This window comes from Ruditapes philippinarum, unplaced genomic scaffold, assembly GCF_026571515.1.
Source record: "Ruditapes philippinarum isolate M1 unplaced genomic scaffold, ASM2657151v2 ctg6032_1_1_1_1, whole genome shotgun sequence".
NCBI classification, from domain to species: domain Eukaryota; kingdom Metazoa; phylum Mollusca; class Bivalvia; order Venerida; family Veneridae; genus Ruditapes; species Ruditapes philippinarum.
Window position 1 is genome coordinate 16893 of NW_026861721.1, and position 24303 is coordinate 41195.

General features: G+C 30.5%; 2 protein-coding genes and 1 long non-coding RNA gene across 4 annotated transcripts; all 3 read right to left on the minus strand.

Annotated features, from left to right (window-relative positions):
• Positions 1-249: 249 nt before the first annotated feature.
• LOC132716593 (coadhesin-like) lies at positions 250-5977 on the minus strand. Its single transcript, XM_060699905.1, has 7 exons — positions 5868-5977; positions 5175-5298; positions 4442-4561; positions 3764-3934; positions 3240-3410; positions 2507-2677; positions 250-1700 (listed from the first exon to the last, which is right to left on the minus strand). Exons 3-7 carry the CDS (start codon positions 4539-4541, stop codon positions 1285-1287), a joined length of 1029 nt encoding a protein of 342 aa, XP_060555888.1. The 5' UTR covers positions 4542-4561; positions 5175-5298; positions 5868-5977; the 3' UTR covers positions 250-1284.
• A 911-nt stretch (positions 5978-6888) lies between these two features.
• LOC132716595 (uncharacterized) lies at positions 6889-8604 on the minus strand. 2 transcript variants are annotated; one of them, XR_009623829.1, is made up of 4 exons: positions 8515-8604; positions 7767-7823; positions 7383-7421; positions 6889-7017 (listed from the first exon to the last, which is right to left on the minus strand). It is a non-coding gene; the product is annotated as an uncharacterized LOC132716595 (long non-coding RNA). The 2 variants fall into 2 exon arrangements; XR_009623828.1 differs by having other exon boundaries at positions 8519-8578.
• Positions 8605-17016: 8412 nt separating this feature from the next.
• Positions 17017-23619, minus strand: LOC132716598 (coadhesin-like). Its single transcript, XM_060699908.1, has 10 exons — positions 23604-23619; positions 23329-23367; positions 22654-22733; positions 21690-21758; positions 21022-21145; positions 20627-20746; positions 20234-20404; positions 19938-20108; positions 19242-19412; positions 17017-18874 (listed from the first exon to the last, which is right to left on the minus strand). Exons 1-10 carry the CDS (start codon positions 23617-23619, stop codon positions 18471-18473), a joined length of 1365 nt encoding a protein of 454 aa, XP_060555891.1. The 3' UTR covers positions 17017-18470.
• Positions 23620-24303: the final 684 nt, after the last annotated feature.

A 24303-nucleotide genomic window follows, 5' to 3' on the forward strand; every position in this document is an offset into this window, starting at 1 on the left:
ATCCAACATCTAATTAAATTTATTTGACGATGATACCTTCCTAGTTCACCATATTATGCAACAGGGGTTGTACATTTACGAAAGTGCAATCTTTTTTTTCATGAATTTAATTTGAATCACTTCTATATCATTTGCACTATGGTACCCAAATATTTCTGAGCCATATTTCAAAATTGATTCTACAAGACTTTCGAATAAGTTACATTTTTATTTTGTATTGAGATTTAATTGGCTATAGATAATAAATAAATTATGAAGTGCATATAGAGAGTGTTTTGCTATATGTTTTTGTGTTCTATTCCAGTTTTCATTATAAAAGCAATCAATTGTTGATTAATCTGCCTGCGAGCCAAATTGATTTTCAATGATTGCTTCGTTTGTTTGAGTCCAGTTAGTCAAGCGGTTTAACAGAATTTGAGAGTAGATTTTTGATAGAATATTAATAAAAGTTATTCCTCTATAATTTAGTGGGTTTTCTATGCCAGTTTTGTATTGATGGTTCCCATGAAGTTTTATTGAAATCATACATCAGTTACAAAGAAAAAACCAATATAGCTATATATGAATACTTCATGACTTATCAAGGGAAATAACGCTGTGTTGAAAGGTCTGACCTGAACAAGGTAAAGATATACTCATCTCCTCTTAGTATTGATGATTTCAATAAAGTTTCATTGAATTCAAGCCAGTAGTTGCAGAGAAATAGCACGTAAACGATTATTGCTGTACATTCATATTGCATAACAAATCAAAGGCCATAACTCTGCGTTGAGCGATCTGACCGAAACAAGGCGACGATATGCGTATCTCCTCTGTTGCTGTTTCCCATAATGTTTCTTTGAATTCCGGTCAGTATTTGCAGAGGAGTGGTGCGGAAACTATTATTGCTCTATATACAAATTAAGGGCCATAATTCTGTGTTGAAGAGTCGGACCGATACACGATATGCGCATTTCCTCTTCGTATTGATGGTTACCATCAATTTTTGTTGAATTCCAGCCAGTATTTGCAGCGCGGAAACGAAATTCGGACGGAAGGACAGACGGATGGATGGAAGAACAGACGGACAACTCAAAAACAATATCACCCTCCCGATTCCATCGGCGGGGTTAATAAAATGTGAAACAAAATTATGATATAAACATACAAAAATATCAAGTTAACCGCAAAATAAATAAATAAAGCTTAAATGAACTCTTACTTGGATTATCCACATATGAATTATTTGCAATATTTGATGCATATATATTATAGCTTTTTAAAATCGGTTTTTCGTTCAAACAATTACGGGTTGGAATATTTTCCAGAGAAAAAATTCCTGTAGTATGGTGAGGATCTAATCGGAGAATTTCTATAATATTGTTGTTTAGAATTCAATTTGACAAATACTTTTTCACCGGCCATTAACTTAACAATCGCTTGTGTCGATTTACAATGCCCGCTGGCGGATTGGTATCCGTAGGTAGTTGCACAAACTTTTGATTCGACCATTATATCAAAATAGATATAGATACCAATAGGTACACACATTTGTGCGTAAAAGATATACGTTCCAACTTTAGGGGCAGTGAATATTCCAGTTGAATTGTTATACGCTACTCCCTCATTCCATAGTGTTTCAGAAAAGATCATAGTTTGGCCGCTTCGTGGACTGTATTGAGCTCCGGAGTAGGCGTTAAAAATCACACTTGAGTCTAGCTCTGGTAAGGAAACAATAAATTGATAGGTTTTTTGTAATTTTTATAATTATTAACATTATTAACAAGGAGAGCTAGTTGACACATAAACATATGGTACTGATCACTCCTGTGAAGTTTTATCGAAATCAGTTTAACTGTTTGACAAACGAAAGTCGGACAAGCTTTAAGAGGACGACAGACAACAGATAGACGGCGATGGCAAGAACAGTATGTCTCTTTAAATTTTTGGGTGACATAATCATACAAGTTGCTAACAAGGAAGTCATGGACGTATCCATTTTTCACGGTATATACGACAAAGTATACAAAGTTTTTATACCAATAAAGTTCGAAAAATCTATTTTATTAAATAACAATAATTATATCATTTGCGGCATGTTATAATATCAAAAGTTTGTGGAAAGCTTGAGGTCGTAAGAATCTTTTTACATGGGTCTTGAGTGAATGATTTTCCACTGTTTTTCATTATTTCCTTCCAAGTACAGACATCATTCTGTGTTACAGATATATAACTTCTGCACAACGATTGTAGGATAACTTCCCTTGAAAAACGGTGTTTCGCTAAGGCTTTGGTCATACAGTTCATATTGAGTCATAATACCTTTAGAAATTTTATAAATGTAATAAAATTATATACAATTTTCTTGCGTTTATGAGCAATTCAAAGTCGGTAAATAAAAGCATCATATAGCAACACACAAATATAAGTATCAAATTTCCTCTGGAATGAGTATGGTTGCATTTCAATAACAATATGCATATAAAATTGAACATGCAAATTCGTTTTAATGAGTCAAGTTACTTACGGCAATCCTCCTTGTTACAGGTAACTACTTGCATATTATCTCCGACGCAATGTTTTCCGTTAATTCCAGGTTCTGGATTTGTGCATGATCTGGACCTTGTCTTGAACCCGTCACCGCAAGAAACGCTACAAGTGCTCCACGTACTCCATGCAGACCAACCTCCGTTTAATTCTATTTAAACAATAATAAGTATACTACACAAGTAAATTTCTAATGTTTGGACCATATGGTACTCATTTATTAATCTTTATTAGATTCAATCATATCAGTTTATCCCCTTGATTAATTCTGTACCTCTTGTTGCTTAAAACTTTGATCGACTGTGACAGCATGTCACATTATTATGTTAAATACTGACTCTAATGGACTCGTTCACAAATGCAGGACATATTTCTTCTCGTACAATAAAGCTTTGCAGTTGTCTACTCGAAGTGTACTCAAGAATGTATAATAACCTTATAGTTTATACACCAAATTGTACAATAAGTGTGATTTTCTGACAGTTGGTTTTCATTAATGAAACAAAAGATATTGAAGTAGATAGATGAATTTAATATTTACAGACATATATTTAGATTATTAAAATGTCAACGTGCTAAATAGATAAGGTTGATACATTAGAATAAAGTGTACATGACAAATGGCTTTAGCCTCAGTATGAAAAAAGAAGAGTTAACGTTTTTAAATTAAATACCACGTTAAAGAATTTTGTCAAATATAAACTTACACATACCATTACATGGCTTTTGCTTGCATAATTTTACATCCATAGATTCACCAAAGCAATGGTTACCATGTCGTAGTGGTGACGGGTTAGTACATTTACGATGTCTTTTCTGTATACCTATATCGCAAGTAACAGGGCACGGCTCCCAGCTTGACCATTCCGCCCAGCCCCCATGAACTGAAATTGTATATGAATTTAAATTCATACATAGATAAAAAATATCATTAGGTTTAATATTTTTCTGGATGTATCAGTGACATTTTCCATGCTAATTGCTCAACATGCCAGTGCATCTGGCAATGCATAATATAACCTTGCTCAATAAAAGGCATACTGATTATTTTTGCTATCCTAAATTTATAAGCACCTTAACCCCAAAGAAAAATCGAATTATGTTTCATTATACCATTTTATTCAATAAATTGTTCATTATCTTACGGTACTTATTTTTCATATTTACAAAATAATCTCAAAGTGGCTCAAACTTGAAAATACAAATTAACAAATGAAGTATTAATTGTATATTCTACCTGGACATAAAGGTCGAGTACAAGGTTTAAAGTCCGTGTCGGTTCCATTACATTCCAGACCTTTGTATGCAGGTGCAGGGTTGGTGCACGTTCTAATTCTAGAGTGTTTTCCATGACCGCATGTGACGTCACATGATGACCACGATGACCAATCGGCCCAGTTACCATCAACTTAAAATAAATAATAGCAGCACACGTAGATGTGTGCAAACGAAAATCAAACATAAGGACTTTTAGGGAATTTTCATTTAGACAAAAAGGCAAAATTACAACAGTTCAATATAATTTCTTTAAATTAGGCATGCTGTTAGAATATGATAACAGAAAAACGTTAGGTGCTCTCATTTTTCGAGTTATCTACCCTTAAATTGGACGTTTTTGCTAATAAGGGCGGATAATTTGCAATGAAAGGAAACGATACCTTATTTTTCCTTTTCTGCATGAAGCTCACCTTAGGTTTAGTCAATATGAAAAATTTCAAAACCAAATAAGGGTGGATATTTTGTCCACTTCTTCCCTTAACCTGTGCTTTTTTTTCCAAAAAAAACTGCCATTCTTTTACGAATTTTAAGTACCTTTATCTTTATTAAAAAAAAAATTAATAAACAGAAATAATAAAAGAAATCGCATTTTGATTTTCTGAACACTTTATTAGAAAAACAGAAAAATCATAGTTACCTAGATCACACAATTTGCAGAATTTACGACAGTGTAACTTAGCTTTATGGATATCTTCACAGATGTCAAAATCTTTGTTCCAGAATGCACAGTTTTCCATATTATCGCTGCAAGGGGGTGCTTAAATTGAAATGAATTATTTAAGACGTTATTAATGTGAGTGGGCGAGCGAACGGGTGAGTGAGTAAGAAATCTTCTCCTCTTAAAGAGAAAATCAATCGTTCACAGTTAGGGCATGTCATCTGGAAATACATTTCTATATACATTTATTAGAGCGTGCTCGACTATTCCCAGCTCTTAGTAGTAAAATTTGGTATAAATGTGTAAAAAATATTGATACAGTGAAATTTAGCGATTTTGATAGTGAAGAAGTGTGCAAAATCTCAAAGCCATATATCAATGGATTATCTGAGGTGGTACATAAACTTTAATGTTAATTTTAAGTCGAAAAGGGGGCATATTTTTGTCAAAATATTTGTTAGAGTTACCTCCTCATATGTACAGGTTAGGGTATACACGTTTGCGAAGTTTCAGAGTCATATGTCAATGGACTTTAAAAATATTTAAGGCTGTACGCAATCTTCAACTTAAGTGGTTACGCCGACCCCGACGCCGGCGCTCGGGGAACTAGAATAGCTGTCTTTATTCTTTGAATACTCAAGCTAAAATCGTATTAACCATCAGTATTCCAACTTTGAAAATTTACTGATAGAGGATGAATAAGGCTACTTACGGGTTTTGTGGTTGCATAGGTCTTTGTTACATCGATCAATACCGCAGCATTCTTCACATTCTTGTATCTGTTGACCACTACTCAACTTTGACACGTAAGTGTATACTGGTATGCTACCGCAATTCTGTAAAAATGGAGATGATTGTGTTCATTGTAAAAACATTCCATTGAAAAAATTAAAACATTGTTTTTGCAATTTTTACTGATGATATGATTAAAGGCAAAGTCAGTATGATTTAACATAAATGCGGTTTTAAAATTTTCACATCAAAACATATCATTTATGCACAAGTCTTGTGCTTATATATTTGTCATTTGCGGAAAAGGTTTCATCACAGATAGATAATATAATGGCTTTTGAATGTAGGTTTGCCAATGTGATTAATTATTATGCTCAGCTTTAACGTATTAGGCAAAGAATTTTAATGTTGTTGTTTCCAGAATTGTATGGCAAATTACTTGTTGTATGTGTTTGTTTTTATGTCGAAACAAAGTGAAGAACTATCAAAAATATTATAAGTAATTTGAATTAAAGTAATATTGCTAAATCAAAGCTATCTCTATGCCATCATTTGCATTTTTATATAAACTAATAATGATATTTTATTAGTCTTATAATTTTGAAAAAGGCAAATGTGTTTATTTTATTAGTAGTAATTAAAAATATATAATAGTGGAACAAATGTATCTCACCTCATTTCGTGTACATCCGAGTGTAAATAAGGCAGATTTTCCTTTCTTTTGTAAACGTGTGAAACATGACTGAAGGTAAAAGGAGAAATTAACTTTGACAAGAAATATAAAAAAAGTTCGAAAAAGTAAATTATTCGCTTAAAATATCATCTTAAAAGAAGTCAGATGTCAAACGAAACAACATGACAAAATTTACATCAACTTATCTAAACGTTTTCAAACAATTAGATTTATTTACATGATTATCATTCGAATGCATTTGAAATTGTATCCGTTATCTGCCAATACAATGAAGATTTTATATGTTTTTTTCTTGTTTTTTGTTGTTGTTTTTTGTTTTTGGGGTTCTGCTTGTTTCATTTTTTTTTTCGAGTTTAACTGTTTATGGCAAAATAACAAAAACAATTCATTAAGTCCTAAAATATCTAATTTACATATCAGAATTATAAAGGAAGTATTCCAGGGAAGCAAATTAATTTTTGTAGCCAAATATATCAAAATGTTTGGGACGTCGTTGGTCGAGTGGTTAAGGTCGTTGACTTCAAACCACTTGCCCATCACCGCAGTGGGTTGAATCCCAACATGGACTTTGGATTCTTTCATGTAAGGAAGCTATCCAGCTAGCCTACGAAACGTCGGTGGTTCTACTCAGGTGCCCGTTCGTGCCCGAAACAATGCACGGAAGGGCACCTGAGGTCTTCTTCCACCAGTAAAGCTTGAACGTCGCAATATGACCTATTCTGTGTCGATGTGACGTTAAACCCGAAACAAACAAACAAATATCAAAATGTCCTTGACGAATCTTTTTAATCCTTGCAAATAAGTTAATTTTAAGTGGCTTGTTTAAACAATATCATTTTTGGGATATTCATTTTCACTTGGACTCTCGGGCAATATAAATATGTACGTGGTATATTTTTCATTTTAGTCAATAACGATATGAATTATCATAAAGCCAACACTTTTACCTTACATACTCTTACCCGAAACACGATATTAATACTTTAAAAAAAATCCAATAGCGCATATACTAAAGGGCCATATATATTAAGATGAAAATATATTATTACTTCTCTTTTCCCGCATGTTGTTATAGTTTTACAACTATCTAAACTGTCAACGTTGTCGCACGAATAACAAGATAATGAAGCTGAAAAAATACATCATTTGTAATATTTACATTTAGAAATATTATATGCATTGTAATGTTAGTGTAGTTTCGGGTTATTTCACCCAGACAACCTGTACGATTCATTCTTTTATCTTCGTTTCGTATATTTATCCTTTACCGACGCGAAACTATAGACCTTAAGTTATTTAAACCATTGGTATTTACTAAAATGAGTAATTTATTTACTTTTGAATTATTGCTAATAATGTTATTTTCTCCATTTTCTCTGAAGAAATATTCGTACTTGTTTCCTATAATCATGATATAAAAATGAACCAAACTTATCAAGTTCTGTTTGTCTATTTATAATAAAAAGATCATGAAATTTATATAATCGAACTTACCAACGTCTCCAGGAGCAGCCAACAGGAAAAGGAGAAATCCTGAAAAACCCATTAACCGATGTGCAAAATTTCAGTTTATTTACTTACTAAGTGTGTTCCAGAACAATTATTCTATTATTGAAATTGACTCAAAATTGATCATTCTAAATAGTCAGTGGAGTTTCTTTAAAAGCTCATAGAAAGTAAGTAGTACAAGTATAGTATAGTAAACTTGAAAACATTTAGTTACATTATAATAAAGTAAGAATTTCGAAGGTTGTAATGGATCGATAATTGTAGTATATATCATGACAACATTGCATAAAATGCTTTTTTTTGTTTTTGTGTCTTGTTAATTGATAACATGGGGCTTTTATTATTTATAATAAAGATATTTAAACTAACCCTTATAAAGCATCATGGTGGCTTTTCCTTTGCACAAGTAATCCTAAATGTTGAACGCTGAAAACAAGTATGTATTAAAATTACGATGTTTTGTATTCAATATTTTTAAATTTCTGTCTATTATTCCCATATCATAACATTTAAATTTTATCAAAATGAACCATAATGAACGCAAAGTATGTCACAAAATGAAGATAACACGAAACAAAAATATGTTTATTGAATTTTTTGATAATTCCTATATTATTCATTTTTATGATTTTATTTGAATAAAGTGAATCATACTGAAAACAATGTCTGTCTAATAACGAAGATAACTTTAAACAAATAAAATAGTAATACATGTATATTCATTTCACTTTAGACAATACATTGCACAAGAAATTTCTCAATAATGGTAAAATGTATTAAGTATCAACTTAAAAGCTGTGTATTGTTTATTTTGCATTTCAAAAGATGTCATACAAAGTTGCAATCGCAGTTTAATATTCGACGTTGTTTTACACGTTACATTTCTAAATATTAAATTACATTATGTTTTAAGAGCATTGACAAAATAGATTACTTAATAAATGCATATTTCTTTATAAAAGAAATTATTGAAAACAAATGAGCAATATCTGTTATTAATAAATAAATTTTTGAAGGTATTCATTATGAATTTAGATATTAAGTATTTTAAAATAATAGCTGCACTTTTGACATTTTGTAGAATTTAGAGGTAAAGAAACAATTTGAAAATACTCACTTACCTCGTGAAGACATGCAACGCCTTTGGTGCTCCGGGCGCATGCGACGTGTTTTTAAAGACAAATAAAAACAGGAAGAAAAATAAGTGTTTGCTTCAGAGGCTAATAGAATGTTATGCAAATGTTTTACGTCTTACATCTGGCTTCTTTCGTACTTAACGAAGTTAGCATGCAAAGTTTATATTGTATATCAGTATAACAAAAATGCATTCTTGAAACACTTTTCAATTTTTTGTTTTTGCTTATATACACTTATATAAATTGTTTAAACTGTTATCTTAAAACGTTTTATTTGGAAATGACTTATGTGCAGACTCAATGAAACCGAGTCTGCAGTTTACTGTTGTTGTGATTAATGCTTCCGAGGGATCAAAGTTTTTCCAGATTTTTGTATTTGTCTTTTCTTGACATTCATCATCAGGTGCAATCTAAATCGTTTATATTTATTTTATATAAGTCGTTCCAAGTCAAAGCAAACACTTGTATTATTTTCTGGGAAATACATTTGTATCAATACATAAAAGGAGAGCTTCTCACAATTTTCAGAAGTACATAGCATGTCCTTTAGATAAAAGGTACTTATCATAATAATCAGAAGCTAAGTTATACCACAAGTTGTAGTTAACATATCATCATTATTGAAGATATTAACTTGTTTATATATAAGGTCTTTCCCCCGATTTTAAATGTTTGACATGGTGTTGTAAATTAAAAAATAAAACGTTTTAACATGTACTGTCGGGGAACTGTACAATCTGCAATTGCAACCTTTATGCTTGTGTTTTTGTGTTGTCTAGTGATCATCACTTTTTATATTTTCATGTTTTTGATATTTAATCGTGGTAAGAAATAGTATTTTTTTTAAAAAGAAGTACATGTTTGTGCTTACAGAGTGTTATTCGAACTGAAGCTTCGTAATCTAAAACAATTATCACCTAATCATAAAAATGTCTGTAAAAAATAACAAACTTGCATGATCTTAGACGCCATCTATAGATATTTTGTTAGAAAGAAACCTGTAAAATGTATTTTATAAAATGGTAACAGCAAACTTTTAGTAGTTTGTCTATTTCTTACGCGAGCTGCTTCTCCCTTAATGTTCATATTATAGCAATATGACAAACTTGATTAAAATGTAAGCCAATCAATAATTTTCAATAATGGACAGATGTTCTCGTTGTTTGTTTGTTTGTTTGTTTGTTTGTTTTCTTCATTGGTTATTAATAGTGTCCAATGAATATATCATAATTTAGATTCCTTGTTATCAAATTGTCATTTCTTCTGAAGGAAATGTTACTTAAAAGACAACAGAGAATTAAGAATATTTTGATCATGTGTCATACCCAAACTAACATTACAGGAAAATAAAATGAGTGGTAGAAAATATTCAATTTTATGATGACATTCATGAAACGTAAAACTCATTGTGTATATTGTTAAATGAAAGCCACGATCCCTCGAAAACAATAAAAACAAAAAATATTGTATGAAAATTGCAAACTCGTTTTGCATATTTCTTCCTATAATTTAGCATTATTGTATTTAAAAATCCTACCATTCCTGGTTGCTTAAAACTTAAAAGAAAAAAGACAAAAAGGTGATGAGGCGATCTTTTATCCTCAACAGAAGTCGAGGAATATTCCATTTACTTTAATACAGAACAGAACTTACTCTCCATTTAGAAGACACAGATTACAAAATATTAAATTATACAATAAAATGTGTGCAAATTTTTAAATAATATTATAGGCAGTGGTAATGGTTTATATTTACTGATCATTTTTCTATTAAAACATAAAGTTCTTATTTACAGGTTGAATCTTTTATACTTAAATATAACAATTTAAATAAAATAAAAAAAATTAACTGGCCTTAAGGTTTGACAAGTTTGAGTACAAAAACTTGTTTATTGTTTTGAAGCACAAAACTGGCCTAAATCATACCCGAGTTAGTGATTGTCTTTGATTATTATCACTCTAAACCACATGATCTTTACTAGACCAAAACATCTTTTTAAACAAAGGAAGATTATCATCGTGACCAACCCGAAAATAAACTTTAACTTCCTTACGCTGCACATGGACAGATACGTAAAACTTTCAAAACAAAATCTAAAGGAAAATTTCAGAGCTATATTTAAATAATAAAAGTCCCTGGGGAAATTATCAAGAGCGTAAAGATATCATAAACAAATAAATTCATGATTCCTGTTATATCTTCCTTTTTATTTTAAAAATTGCTTCAACGTTAACCGTGAATTATACATCTGTATTTATTATTATTTATTTATTTATTTATTTATTATTTATTTATCTGTATTTATTTCCGCATTTAAATATAATTTTATTTGTTGTCTACATGTTGATATATGATCAGATCCTTTCAATATCTTAAATGTTAATGGATGAATGTTTGTGAGGCAGATACTGGGGGCGTGAGAAATGTTGCACTTTCCATAATCTCTCATGAAGGGACTCATATTTGTGTGTTTGTTTTTTGTTTGTTTTTGTTTGTTTGTTTGCTTGTTTGTCGGGGATCCCTTCTTTCAAGATCTTTTTATGTTCCCCTTGTAAAGAAATTAGTAACATTGTCTAATGGTGCATGTATGAGTATATAAAAATTGTTTAAACCATTAATGAATTGAATAATATTTTGTGATATATTTCAACTTATTGTTTCATTTATAATTTTAATTGTACCACTATAGAAAATAACACGAAACTCTTCCCTTTTGTAATCTGAAAAATCTTTCTTGCTTACAGACAAAACAAACAATTGTTTTAAAAATAATATTATCATACAAACTTGTAAAAAAAAGATGAATGTATTTGATTCTTTGGTACAAAAATACTTTTTATCATATGTTAATGCGCAATATAAAAACAGACTTCAAAAATATTGATGAATACGCTTAAAGTAGCTATCTACCGTTTCCAATAGCACTGAACGTCTGTCGTTTTTGCTACTATTACTTAAACTATTTTGACACTAAGTCTGGAAATGTTATAAAAATGTCTGCCTTAGTCCTAAAGAAATCCGTGTTTAAACGGTTATTTGCTACAGAGTATAAATGATGCTTAGCATAAGCAACACCCACATGCCAGCAACACAGGGCCACCGGCAAGGAGCCCAGAAATCTGAAACCTAAAGTACCCAAATATGTGTAAAGTTTTGGTCAAAACAACTTCTCCTCCAAAAGATGATAACCGCTCTCGCCCCATCCCTCCAGCCCCCCCCCCCCTCGACCCCAAGTCATGATATATAAATAGAACTTAACAAGTTGGAACTAACAGATGAGAAAGGATCAACACAAAAAGAAATTAGAGACACCAAAGATAAATAAGCTCACAATATAACATTAATCAAATCAAGAGTTGACAAATTATTAATCAAGCTAGACCTAAATGTAATTGAGCAAAAGTTTGATTTGCAAACAGTTTTGACTTAGGAAAAGAATGAATAAATAAGCAACAGTCTGCTAAGATAATAAAAATGGAGAAAAAAATCATGAAATCTGTAAACATTCAGTTGAAATGGAAGAAACATTTAAGCATAGCTATAGTGGAGGAAAAGAACCTGAATAATTTACGCTATAATAGGAATACGATTTGTTATAAAAGAATATTTTAAACGGAAAGTTAATCTCTCATCGGTCATAATAGAGCACGTGCTTTATATAAATTTTTACAGTCTCCCTTTAAATGGCAAGGGTCCGAAACCAAATAAAGTAAGGTTTGTGAGGATGGTATAAAAGAAATAGGCTCCTTGGTCAAGTTTAAGCAGGTGCCCTACCAAAAGGGTCTTCGATCCTCGAGGGTCTCCCCAAGAAAGATATATATAACTTATGCAACTAGCTAACAAGTTAAGAAATCCACAAGACGGTGTTAACAAATACAAAGCGGGAATCATAGAAGTAAGTGATTGGTCACTTCATTTTAAAGTGAATTGGTCTATAATGGAGAGCCCTGATACCATCAATATTTATGTTGATAGTATTAATTACCATCTACAAAATAATTATATATATATGTTGTAAGTAGATTAAGTGTAGCATGTATTACCCGATATGACATATTAATATATAGCAGTTTATAAAGCGTTCTAGAACAAATGTTATTATTCATTATATACTAGTATATTTTAAATATGAATCACTCTAGAGTTCCATTAACATTTTGTTTTCCATAATTATTTGAAAAAAATATACATTTCTACTGTTTGTATCAATATTTAATATAACGATAAATGTGCTCATTGTTGACCAATTCACTTCAAAGGTAAACATGTGTTACTAACTGTTTTAAATATAGTTAAATATATTATTCTTGCATAAAAACTGTGTACGCAGGTATACATTCCAAAAAGGACAAAACATGCATTAACGTAAAGATTCGTGTGACCATTTGTCGATGCATGACTCAGGTCACAATGTATAACAGCTTTATACAATGACTGTCTCGGTAGAATTATTATCATGAAATAACTATCAAATAACGTCCAATTAGCATGTTGAACGCGGAATAACTGATTTCGACGTATGTTTTTCTTTTGTTGATTTTTTTTCGACAGTGAAATGATGCATATATTTTGTAACCCAGTGTTTTTAGGGTTAATTGTTAATTTCAAAGGAAGACCACTCTGTCGACCTTATTTGATTTTTGTGATGATGTCCAATTGACCATTTAGCTATCTGCTTATCCATAATATCTCCCTCCAAAAGTTAGGGTCGCCGGAGGTCATTCTTTGTGTAATCACTCTGTCAACCTTGTTTAATCTTACACTTTACTTTCTGTGATGATGTCCCTTTGACCATTTAGCTATCTGCTTATCCATAATATCTCCCTCCAAAAGTTAGGGTCGCCGGAGGTCATTCTTGTGTAATCAGAAGTTATTGGTCATTGTGAAATGAAACTTAGAAATTAAGGACTGAAGAATTAAGAAACAGTATGTTTTATTCATTTGTTCTTTAAAGTTATAATTGTGTAAATTAGAAATATTCTCGAATGTTATAGTTCAAGATGTTAGCAATAATCGTGTCTAATATTTCAAAGAAATTTCTGGTTCAGTTTCTATTTGTAATGCACTGAATTTTATAAGTACAGTAGAGCTTAATTTACATCATAGTGTGACAGACAGGTGTGATGAAGCAGAAGTTTGATCCACAATTGGTATGTTATATTATATTTAAAAGTGATTCGGCATAGATTTTAGAACAACATAATTGTAGACTTTTAAGGTAATCATGCATTGTATACAATTTTATAAATGACTGGTTAAGTAGACATTCTATGCAAGTTCAATATGATGTGAATATATCTAGCTATGTATTTTTTGTATTGATAAACATGTACGTGCGTATTTAGAGGTAGGGTACACTTTTTAGATTATTCCACATAGAATTAAGCCGGTGATATGGGTGTGGACGGTAATTTGCACTTGTCAGTACCGTCCATGAATAGGCTCAATCAAACCGAGCCTGTAACATTTTCAATTTTGTCGTGTTGGGCTTTCTTTAGGGATTCTAATTTTCTCTATTCTATTCTTTGATTTAATGGATTAAATATATTCAAATAAATTCAATGTATTGTATCATATAATTGATGATGATAAGGAATGCTTAATATGTATATTTTCAGGACACATTTATATACTATGCTATATATATGCTACCTGTATGTATTGATATGATTGTGATGTTGATTTAATGGACAGTGTATCGTATATTTAAGTGCCTAGGACAAATTTATCACGAACAACCAACCCTCGAGTTTTGTTTAAATTAAACCACAGGGAAAAGCAAACTGGTTTACAATATCATCATAAACCCTCGGATTTGACTGTTTAAGGTTAACAACGATTTGCATCATTAGAACTGTGTTTTTAAACCCCCTTTTGAACTTAATTTTGAAAAACGTTTGAGTTTTCATCTCATGGAACCTTTAAATTTAACACAATTGATAAGGTTTTTTATTCATGTTGTGATTTTGTTTGAGATGGGATATTTTGCTTAAAACATAGGCACACTTTTCACAATAAAACATTTTGCTTATTTTTTGTCTTTGACCCAAATTGACCTAAATTCTATAAGTCATATATCAAATATTGTTGAAACCGATGAAATTGTTGTACTGTTTTATCAGTGATTCATAATTAAAACTATATTGTTTATTCAATGTTAAATTCACGCTACAGTTGTTTAATGATAAGATAGATACCATTATCTAATTTCATTAGGGTATCAAACTGGAAATCAGGAACTGTACATATATTATTGTCGAAGCTTGTGTAACCAAAATAAATAGAAATAAATCCATTTGAGCAAGGAGTTATTCTATTTTGTGTTACATTGAAAAGCAGAACAATTATAATAGTTTGCATGTACATAGGTCTTAGATTTGAGAAGATTATGGTGCATTACGTTTTGCGCATTTGTACAAGAAAAGCACGTCAATAATGTAAGGAAAATGTATGTTCTGGGTATTGATGAATATTAAAGAAAAAAGTCCAGGACATTGTTTTCATTTCTGTTATCATATATCACATGGAACAACATTTATATATCTTTATTTAAAGATAGCTTACACGAAAAATATATTGTATGACATTTACATTCTTTGTGTTTCATTATTTACTGATTGTTGAGAACATTGACCAGTAACTTGATATGGCAAATGAAAATTGAAAATAAAAGCAAAGGTCTCAACTCCTTGCAATGATGCACAGTGTTTTAGGGCACTACCTGTGTGTATTAACAACATGAAGCATGCTTTGGAGCATGGACAAAACTAGTCAAAACTATATTAAAGTACTCGTCTTAAGTTATATTTCCCGTTAATGCATACAGCATAAATTATTAAGAATGATAATTCTGTCAACAGATGATAATTGATTGCTTTTATGAGATGATAGAATTTAAAGTCCCGGAAGGGTTTCCTACCAAAAAACGGATAGGTGCAAAATATTATATTTGAAGTACATTAGCTCATAGAGACCAATTTCAAGCGTATGATGTATGAAAATCATATCATATATCAAATTATCCCGTTTTCAAGGACAGACTATTTTTAAAAAAAATATTACTTTATGTACACCTTTCCTTTTAAGCATCAATTTATCAATGATAACTTCATTTCGTTTTTCGTGTATGTGGTTGAGACTTCTACCTAGTATAATAAGAGTATTATTCTCTCTATAATATCTAAATTACGAACATTTAGACACCAATTCTGGTAAGTAAGTTCATGACTAGGATTCATAAGGGACTGGTAGACTGTGACAACATCAAATAAACTGTTGTTTGGATCCTAAATAATTTATTAATGACTTTCCTTTCAGGAATCATTTTATTTTAATTTTGTCCCAAAAACAATATCACTGAAATGACAGCTTAAACATTTTCCCGCTAGATTTGTAATTTGATTTGAAACAGTTCGTTTGAAATTTTAGAGATTTCACTATTAAAACACAAACGCTAAATGATTTACCAACGTATTAAAACCTGGTAAGACTGCAGTCAACCGAAAATGTTGTCAATATGCCATAAAGCTGAACCATCCTTTGCTCCATTTGTTTAGCTAGTAATTGACTATTATGTATGGAATTAAAAAGACCACCACTTTGTTATCATTGAATTATTTAGTTTTTTTCTGGGATTCAGTTTAACATTCACATTCTTCATTTGAAGTTTATACCTATTTATTTGATACCACATGGTCATGGTCAAAGAGACGTTTTCAGGATACTCCTTCACAATAACAAGAGTTTCCTCACCAAAAGGTCTGTGAAACTATTTATTTTTCATATAATTGTTATGTACATGTACTTTTTAACATGGATTTAACTCACAACAGTGTTGGATCAAAAACTCAAGACGCTTGCAGAAATTATGAATACATAGTAGAAAAAAATACCGCTTTTTTCGACAATTTTTATATTTTTAGTCATGATCGTATATGAATCGGTGTAAAAAGGTGAAATTGGTGTTTTAAAGTGCGTTTTAAAGCGCATTACGGAGAGCAAAAATGCACTATTCTAGCATCTAATCATTCAAGCACCTTTTTCGGTATCAACCTGAATATGGAATTTAGTGTGTTTCAAGTCTCACGCTATTAATACAACATTGACATCTATGAAATTAGCATAATAATGTCAATATATGAACGTTGAATAAAGTGAATACATAAGTGACCTATGAACACACTTATGTTCTACTTTTTCACAAATTTGTTTTGAGGTGAACATCTATTTTTACTTCTTTCACTATAATTTACTTTATTGCATTAAAACATCATGTTTCATAGAAATGAATACAAACTATCAGTATGTAGACATGGTTTACAGAAAGAGTACAATTTATCAATTGTAATATTGTTACTGAAAAATAATTAGCTTTCTTTTGACTTTGTATAACTTCAATAAATCATAAGTGGTTATGATGATTTTTTCTTGGAACATCTAGCTTTACCAAATGAAAAACACCACACAGTATGTTACTACTTTTATTTTCCAATTATATCATTATGTCTGACACAATCACAGATATTAGATACTGAAGCAAAATTGTTAAATAATAATTTAAAAAGAATTTCAAAGGATCAATGAAATAATAACAATACTTTTATCGTAAAATAACATTTTTTTCTTCTTCCAATTGCCAACTCTTCTTGTCAATATATGTAATGGGTTTTGATGAGATGGAAACTATTATTTTAGGATGTGCACACTTATCAAAGAAATTACTTTTGGTTACTGTAACTTTTGTAACGTTAACATGTTTCATGTGCAAATAAATATTACATGCAATAAGATTATACAAGGTAAAATAATATGTAAAATAGTCATTGATCATGATGCATTGTTAGAAATTTTTATAACATGAAAACATTTTTTACATCTGATAAACATAGTGATACTCTTTAAGCAACGAAACGAATATGTGACATTTACCTATTATATAAAGGAACAAAAATGCAATTTTTACAACAAAAAAAAACAGTTATTTCTTTAGGTATTATACAATAAGATAATACAGTATAAGGTATATAATTATACGTAAAATATTCATTGATACATTTTTAGAAATTATAATTTACATGAAAACATTTTTACATCTGATATACCTATTTTATAAAGAAAATAAATGCAATTTTCACAAAAACAGTTCATTCATTTAGATATTATTGATATATGAAGAAATGTAGTGTCTATAATTATACAGTGATACAAAATGGCCTTTTAAAAATGCTATACAGTTTTAAATACTCAAATAAACACACTTTTACGATCTCTGATTTTTAATCTTTTACAAATAAAATATATATAAAAGAATGATATGGTACTTAAAGCAGCACTCGTCCAGATGTGTTAAATGAAGCTTCTAAAAAATAATATTATACAAAGATAACAGTATAAACATATCTTTATGTGCTGCTTTCATGAATGGCTTTGACATCCTTTCATTATATTTTTTAATTGCCAGTTTACGCATTAAATTTAAAATTGTATGATAGATAAAAAACAATATGGTAAAAAATACACAATAAAAATGTAAAAATTCATATATGTATTTATATATATATACATGTATATGAGTTCTTCATTCAAGGTTATACAATTATAGATAAAAATACCATATTGAAAGCAACATTTGATATAAACGGGTGTTTGCAAATAATTTATAAATTTAAAAAAAAGAGCGTTCGGTCGTCGTTTTTATCATATCAAATTTCTTTATCTGATTTTTTTATTCTCAGTGTCAATATCTACTCTAGATAAAGAATAGTCTTATAGTTTATAAATAAAAAGGAAAAATTCTCGTTTATAAGACATTGAATATGTTGGATATGTAGAATATTTTTCATCAACGGAATGGCAAGAAGTTTTCATATGTAATTTTCCTTGCTTTTTACTATCATCAGACCGGTTATATCAATAATCAAACTATTTCGAATATGCATTACGGGTTTGACAATTTTCCAGAAAATGAATTTCTATAGTGAACGTTTTGCGGAATAACGCTAATTGTAGAATATGACCAATATTTCCACTGAACAGTAACACTATCACCTGTGTTTAATTTTACTATTGCATGTGCTGTCGGACATTCTGTGCCGGATTGTGTATATCCATAGGCACTCGCATGGACAGTTGATCCTACCATTATATCAAACTGCATGTATCTCTGATTAACAATGCACATTTGTGCGTCAAATGTATAGGTCCCATTTCTTGGGGCGACAAAAATACCAGTCGAAGTGTTGTATGCATCTCCCTCATTCAAAAGAGTTTTAGAAAATATCATTGTCTGACCGGACACTGGACTGCAGACAGTTACATAGTAAGCGTTGAAAGCCACACTTTCTGAAAAGTTCATACGTACATATTACATCGCACAATGACAAGAATGGACTTTTTCTGTGTTTTAAAAGCAGGAAATGTTCAGAAAAGTTCGCATATGTAATACATAGTCAACTTGATATAAATTTATCATTTCACAAGGGATTTGATATCGTATTGGCGTCAAATTATTTCAAATGTCTCCAGAGGAAAATTAAAGTAAAGCTGCTTTTTCATCAAACCTAGCACGAAATAGTACATTTGATACCTGTATTTATTTATTTATTTATTCAATTTATTTAATTTAATTATTTTTTATTTATTTATTTATTTAATTGGACATATTCTTGGGCCTGAAGAACTTAGAATAATTTTATTTGTGATAACTTACGACAATCCTCTTCGTTGCAAGTTTCTACTTGCAAAGGATCTCCAACACATGGCTCTCCATGAGTTCCAGGGACTGGATTTGTACATGACCTTGACCTGGTTTTTACTCCAACACCACAAGATTCGCTACATGTACTCCATGTGACCCAATTTGACCAACCTCCATTCGATGCTAAAATTTTATTTTCATATAATTAGTGTATAGTATTTCAAACTCGTTACTACAAAATGTTTTCAAAATATTAAAGTAATATTCAGGTAGTTTAAGTACGTATTTCATGTCATTATCATTTGATTTGTTCAGGCAATGTGGTTGCTATCAGAATAATGCACACAATTCAACGGTGTATGAAAGGCATGTGCCGGTAATTGTATCTCATAATACAGCTAGAATCGTATTTCTCAATATAAATTGCCACCTGAAAACTTAAGTTTTATTATTCTTTGTCAGACTTGCAACATTTTACGAAGTGACAATCATGCATTTTTATATATCAATATGATTTGATATATTCATTTCATCATTAAAACGGAATAAAGCAAACAGTTGTACAGCTGAATGTGTTAAGCTCAAATTCATGAAAGAATCATATGTGCAAATAAATCTATCAAAAATATTCTTTTTCGTTAACAGACTGATAAGAATGTGTATGATGATTATATATATTGCTTGTTTTATGCAATAAAATATGTGTACCATCACAGGGTTTTTGTTTGCACAGTTTCACGTCACTAGTGTCTCCAAAACAATGGTCGCCATGCCGTAAAGGAGGTGGATTTGTACATGTACGATGTCTCTTCTGTATTCCTATATCGCATGTTACAGGGCATGACTCCCAACTTGACCATCCCGCCCAGCCCCCATGAACTGAAATATGATAACACGTTAACACTATAAACTGAACCAGTACAACTCGTTGAATTATAAGTTCTATGTTTAAGATTGTATTCAACAAACCTTAAATGAAAAATGAACACGCAAGCAGTTTTTACCTGGACATAGAGGTCGAGTACAAGGTTTAGTGTCCGAGCTGCTTCCTTTACAATCTAGCCCTTGATATACAGGTGCAGGGTTTGTGCATGTTCGAATGCGTGTGTGTTTTCCATGACCGCATGTAACGTCACATGATGACCACGACGACCAATCTGCCCAGTTTCCATCAACTTGAATTAATAGTAACAAACGTGTGAATGAGTCACAAAAACGATCGCACTTTGTTTGAAGAACATGTACATTGTCTCTTTATTTATAAAATCGGACGCATACTTGGTGACGTGTGTAATTTATAACAATTACGATAAATTTATACATTATATAGTAAAGGTCATGCCTTTAAAGATATTTTAGTATTTATATAAATATGGATAAGGCATAAAAATAATTACCTAGATCACACAGTTTGCAGAATTTACGACAAATTAGCTTAGCTCTATGAATCTCTTCACATATGTTGAAGGCCTCGTTCCAGAATGGACAGTTATCTTGAATGTCACTGCAAGGGGGCGCTTATTTGACGACCAAGTAAAAAGGTAAGTTAGTAAGTATGCAAACAGGTATATAAATACAGAAATAGACCATTTTAAGAGAACAATTTGTAAATTTAAATCTAAGCCATGTAGATTTGATGCCCTTTTTAATCTTAATTTTGTGTACAAGTCAGGATTACCGACAGTATTACATTTTTACTTAATAAAAAAAAGTTACATATAAAAAAAGAATTGAATTACAAACGTTTGTTGCTGTTTACTTTCAGTTTAAATGATATACAGATTCAACTTACGTGTTTTGTATTTGCACAAGTCATTGTTACACCGACCAACACCGCAACATTCGTAACATTCCTGTATTAGTTGACCGTTGCTCAACTTTGATACGTTATTGTACACGGGTATGTTACCGCAATTCTGTAAAGAAATGCATAATTAATAACAATTTGCCATATACCAAAAGTAATATTAACATGCAAGTTCTTTGCTCTACCGCTGCCATTACTAGTTCTAAGGCAACGATGTCTTAAATTCAAAGGACACTTCCATACGAAAGATGTAATTGAAGCCTTGTCTTTAAGGTAAGCGCCTTAATGCAGATATGTAACTTCATGTAAAGAGAATGATAATCAATTACACAGAAATTTCTTGGCATTAAAATAAAACATTTGTAACTGATATATAAAACAAACTTATATTTATTCTTGTTGTTAGTATTGTTGTCGGGCTTTTGAGCTTTAAACATTCAATGACAAAGCATGATCAATACTCTTATTACTTAATAACGGTTTTCGGTAGAGTTTTCTACCAACACCATTGCCCCTGTTTCTCACAATATACTTACATTTATCAGACCACTACATCATAGCATGCCTTTCATTTTTGTAACTACTCATTATATTTTTTTCTTTGAATTACATAAGATATCATTAAGAACTGAAGTACTAATATTAAATGTTACCTCATTTTGTGTACATCCCATTGTGAATGAAACAGAATCTCCTTTCTTCTCTAAGCGCGTGAAACACGTCTGTAAGAAACAAAAACATTTAATATTTATTCGAGGGCAACTCTGCTAGAAACTCCTATCACTTGGCTTGAAGTTGTCTTCCTCGATTTGAATCTGTTTTTAAAGAGCTAACTCATTTTGTCAAATTCAACGATAATATCACACACGGTTGAAGGACTTTCGGAGATAATTCTTAATTGCTTGCATTGAAAAAAAATTGAACGAAACTAAGAAGAAAACAAGGGAATAACCAGTTTACTTGCTACAAATAATGATCTGACGCGCCATGATGTCACACTTATGTTAAACAAAAGTTATTTAAGTGTGACTATTTTTGGAACGTAGTTGCACCTGCCTTGTTTTTAATACACGTGATATCTAAACCATACATAATTCGTTAATCATTATTGTATATATTGAAAAATATGTGTGTATTTATCCTTTGAAATAATAGAAGAATATTGTGTGACATTAATAAAGATAACGCATATTCTTGGTAACCAAGTCATGTTATTGATGTATAGTCTAAGTAACGTTTGGAATGACGTGACAATATCATGACAAGCTCTTCGCACCAGTCACGTCACGCTTGTATCTATGTTTAGTCCTGATCAGGGGAAGTAAAGCTGCGGGTACTTTGTGTATATGTGTGTGTTTTGGGTATGTGTTGTTGTTTTTTTTTGTTTTTGTTTTTTGTTGTTGTTGTTTTTTTGCTTTATAACTTCCCGGTGGAGTCCGTCAAACTTCATTGATCGCCGAGACAAGAGCGATATTTGCTATTCGCTTTGTCGCTTTCAAGTATTATTTGATAATGCCAACACGATACCCTTTTAACTGAATTTATGTATCCCACGAACGAATTACAAATAATTACCGTGTTTATATTTGAAAGTGTAAGGTACCCATGTGTACATACCTCTCCACTTTCGCATGTTTTCACAGTTTTACAACTGTCCATTCTTTCAACGTTGCTACACGAATAACAAAACAGGGAAGCTGTAAAATATAATTGCATCATTTTAAATAAATTGGATCATTTTAAATATAAACATTAAAAATTGAATTAAGTATCATGTTATTACACAAATAATATCAAAAAGATACATTCTTTTATTAACGAGTCCGCATTTTTAAGTATTTATTATAATAAGCAAGAATTTGGGATATGATAACTTTTTGTACCCTTTATTTAATCTAAAAAAAATTAATATTATTGGAGGCAATTGATTTAAATCTAGTTTTCTTTTTTCTTATCATTTAAGATAATGTAATTCAAAAAGGATTTTGAATGAGTATAGGTTTAATACATTTTGAATAAAATTATTTCATGCGAGCCTCTTGGGAACATTTTATTTTTTTCAACGAGTTCAATAAATAAAGGAATGAAGCAACACGAATAACATTTATTTCATTGATGCGCTGACATTAAGCGCGCTTTTACGTTACGTTTGTATAACGCAAATAATATCACATCAAAATATAAGCACGGGGTATTTGAACATCTGTTAGTAAACAGGTAACAATAAACCAAATTAACTGTACTTTGGATTATTTTACGATTAAGAAACACTAATTTAATTATTGTACAAACCGACATTTCCAGGGGCAGCAGCCAATAGAAGCATTAATCCTAAAAAAGAGAATTTAAAACTATTAACACTTATATTGATATTCTTATATTGATAAATGAATGTAATTAGATGTAATTTTATGTTACTGAAAAGAAGTTCTTATATTTAATAGATAAAACGTACATTTAATTATTTCAATGAGTGTTAAAATATTTAAATTTATCCGGAAGAAAGTCGTGTAATCAGAAATTAAGATTGTAGTATTTTAACGAGTAAGTAAAATATTTAATATTACCTTTGTAAAGCATCATTGTGGTAAGTCCCTCACATGAATGTCGGAATGTGGAAAAATACAAAATTTATTACCCTGAATGTTGGAGTATAAAACACAAAATATATATCTTGAAATAAGTATGTTTGAATGTTTATATATCTTCATCATTATTTGGTCTGCACATTAGGATCAGTTGCACTCATATTTCAAAGAAATCATGATCACCGACAATGATTAAGATACACATAAACACGTTTTTATATTATTGGAGGCAATTGATTTAAATCTTGTTTTCTTTTTTCTTATCATTTAAGATAATGTAATTCAGAGAAAATACTAAATGAGCATAGGTTTAATACATTTTTAATAAAATTATTTCATGCGAGCCTCTTGGAAACATTTTATTTTTTCAACGAGTTCAATAAATAAAGTAATGCATGAAGCAACACGAATAAAATATTCTTTTAAGAACTGTTTTCAAAACAATAAGCATTATTTCATTGATGACATTTATAAAACACAAAATATATTGCTTGAAATAAGTATTTTTGAATTTATATATATCTTCATCATTATTTCGTCTGCACATTATACAAGATCACCGACAATGATTAAGACACACATAAACACGTTTTGACAAACATGTGTCATCTTAAATTAGACAATTATGAAATTCATTAAATTAATTAAAAGCCATTTCTTACTCTTAAAAGATCTGCTC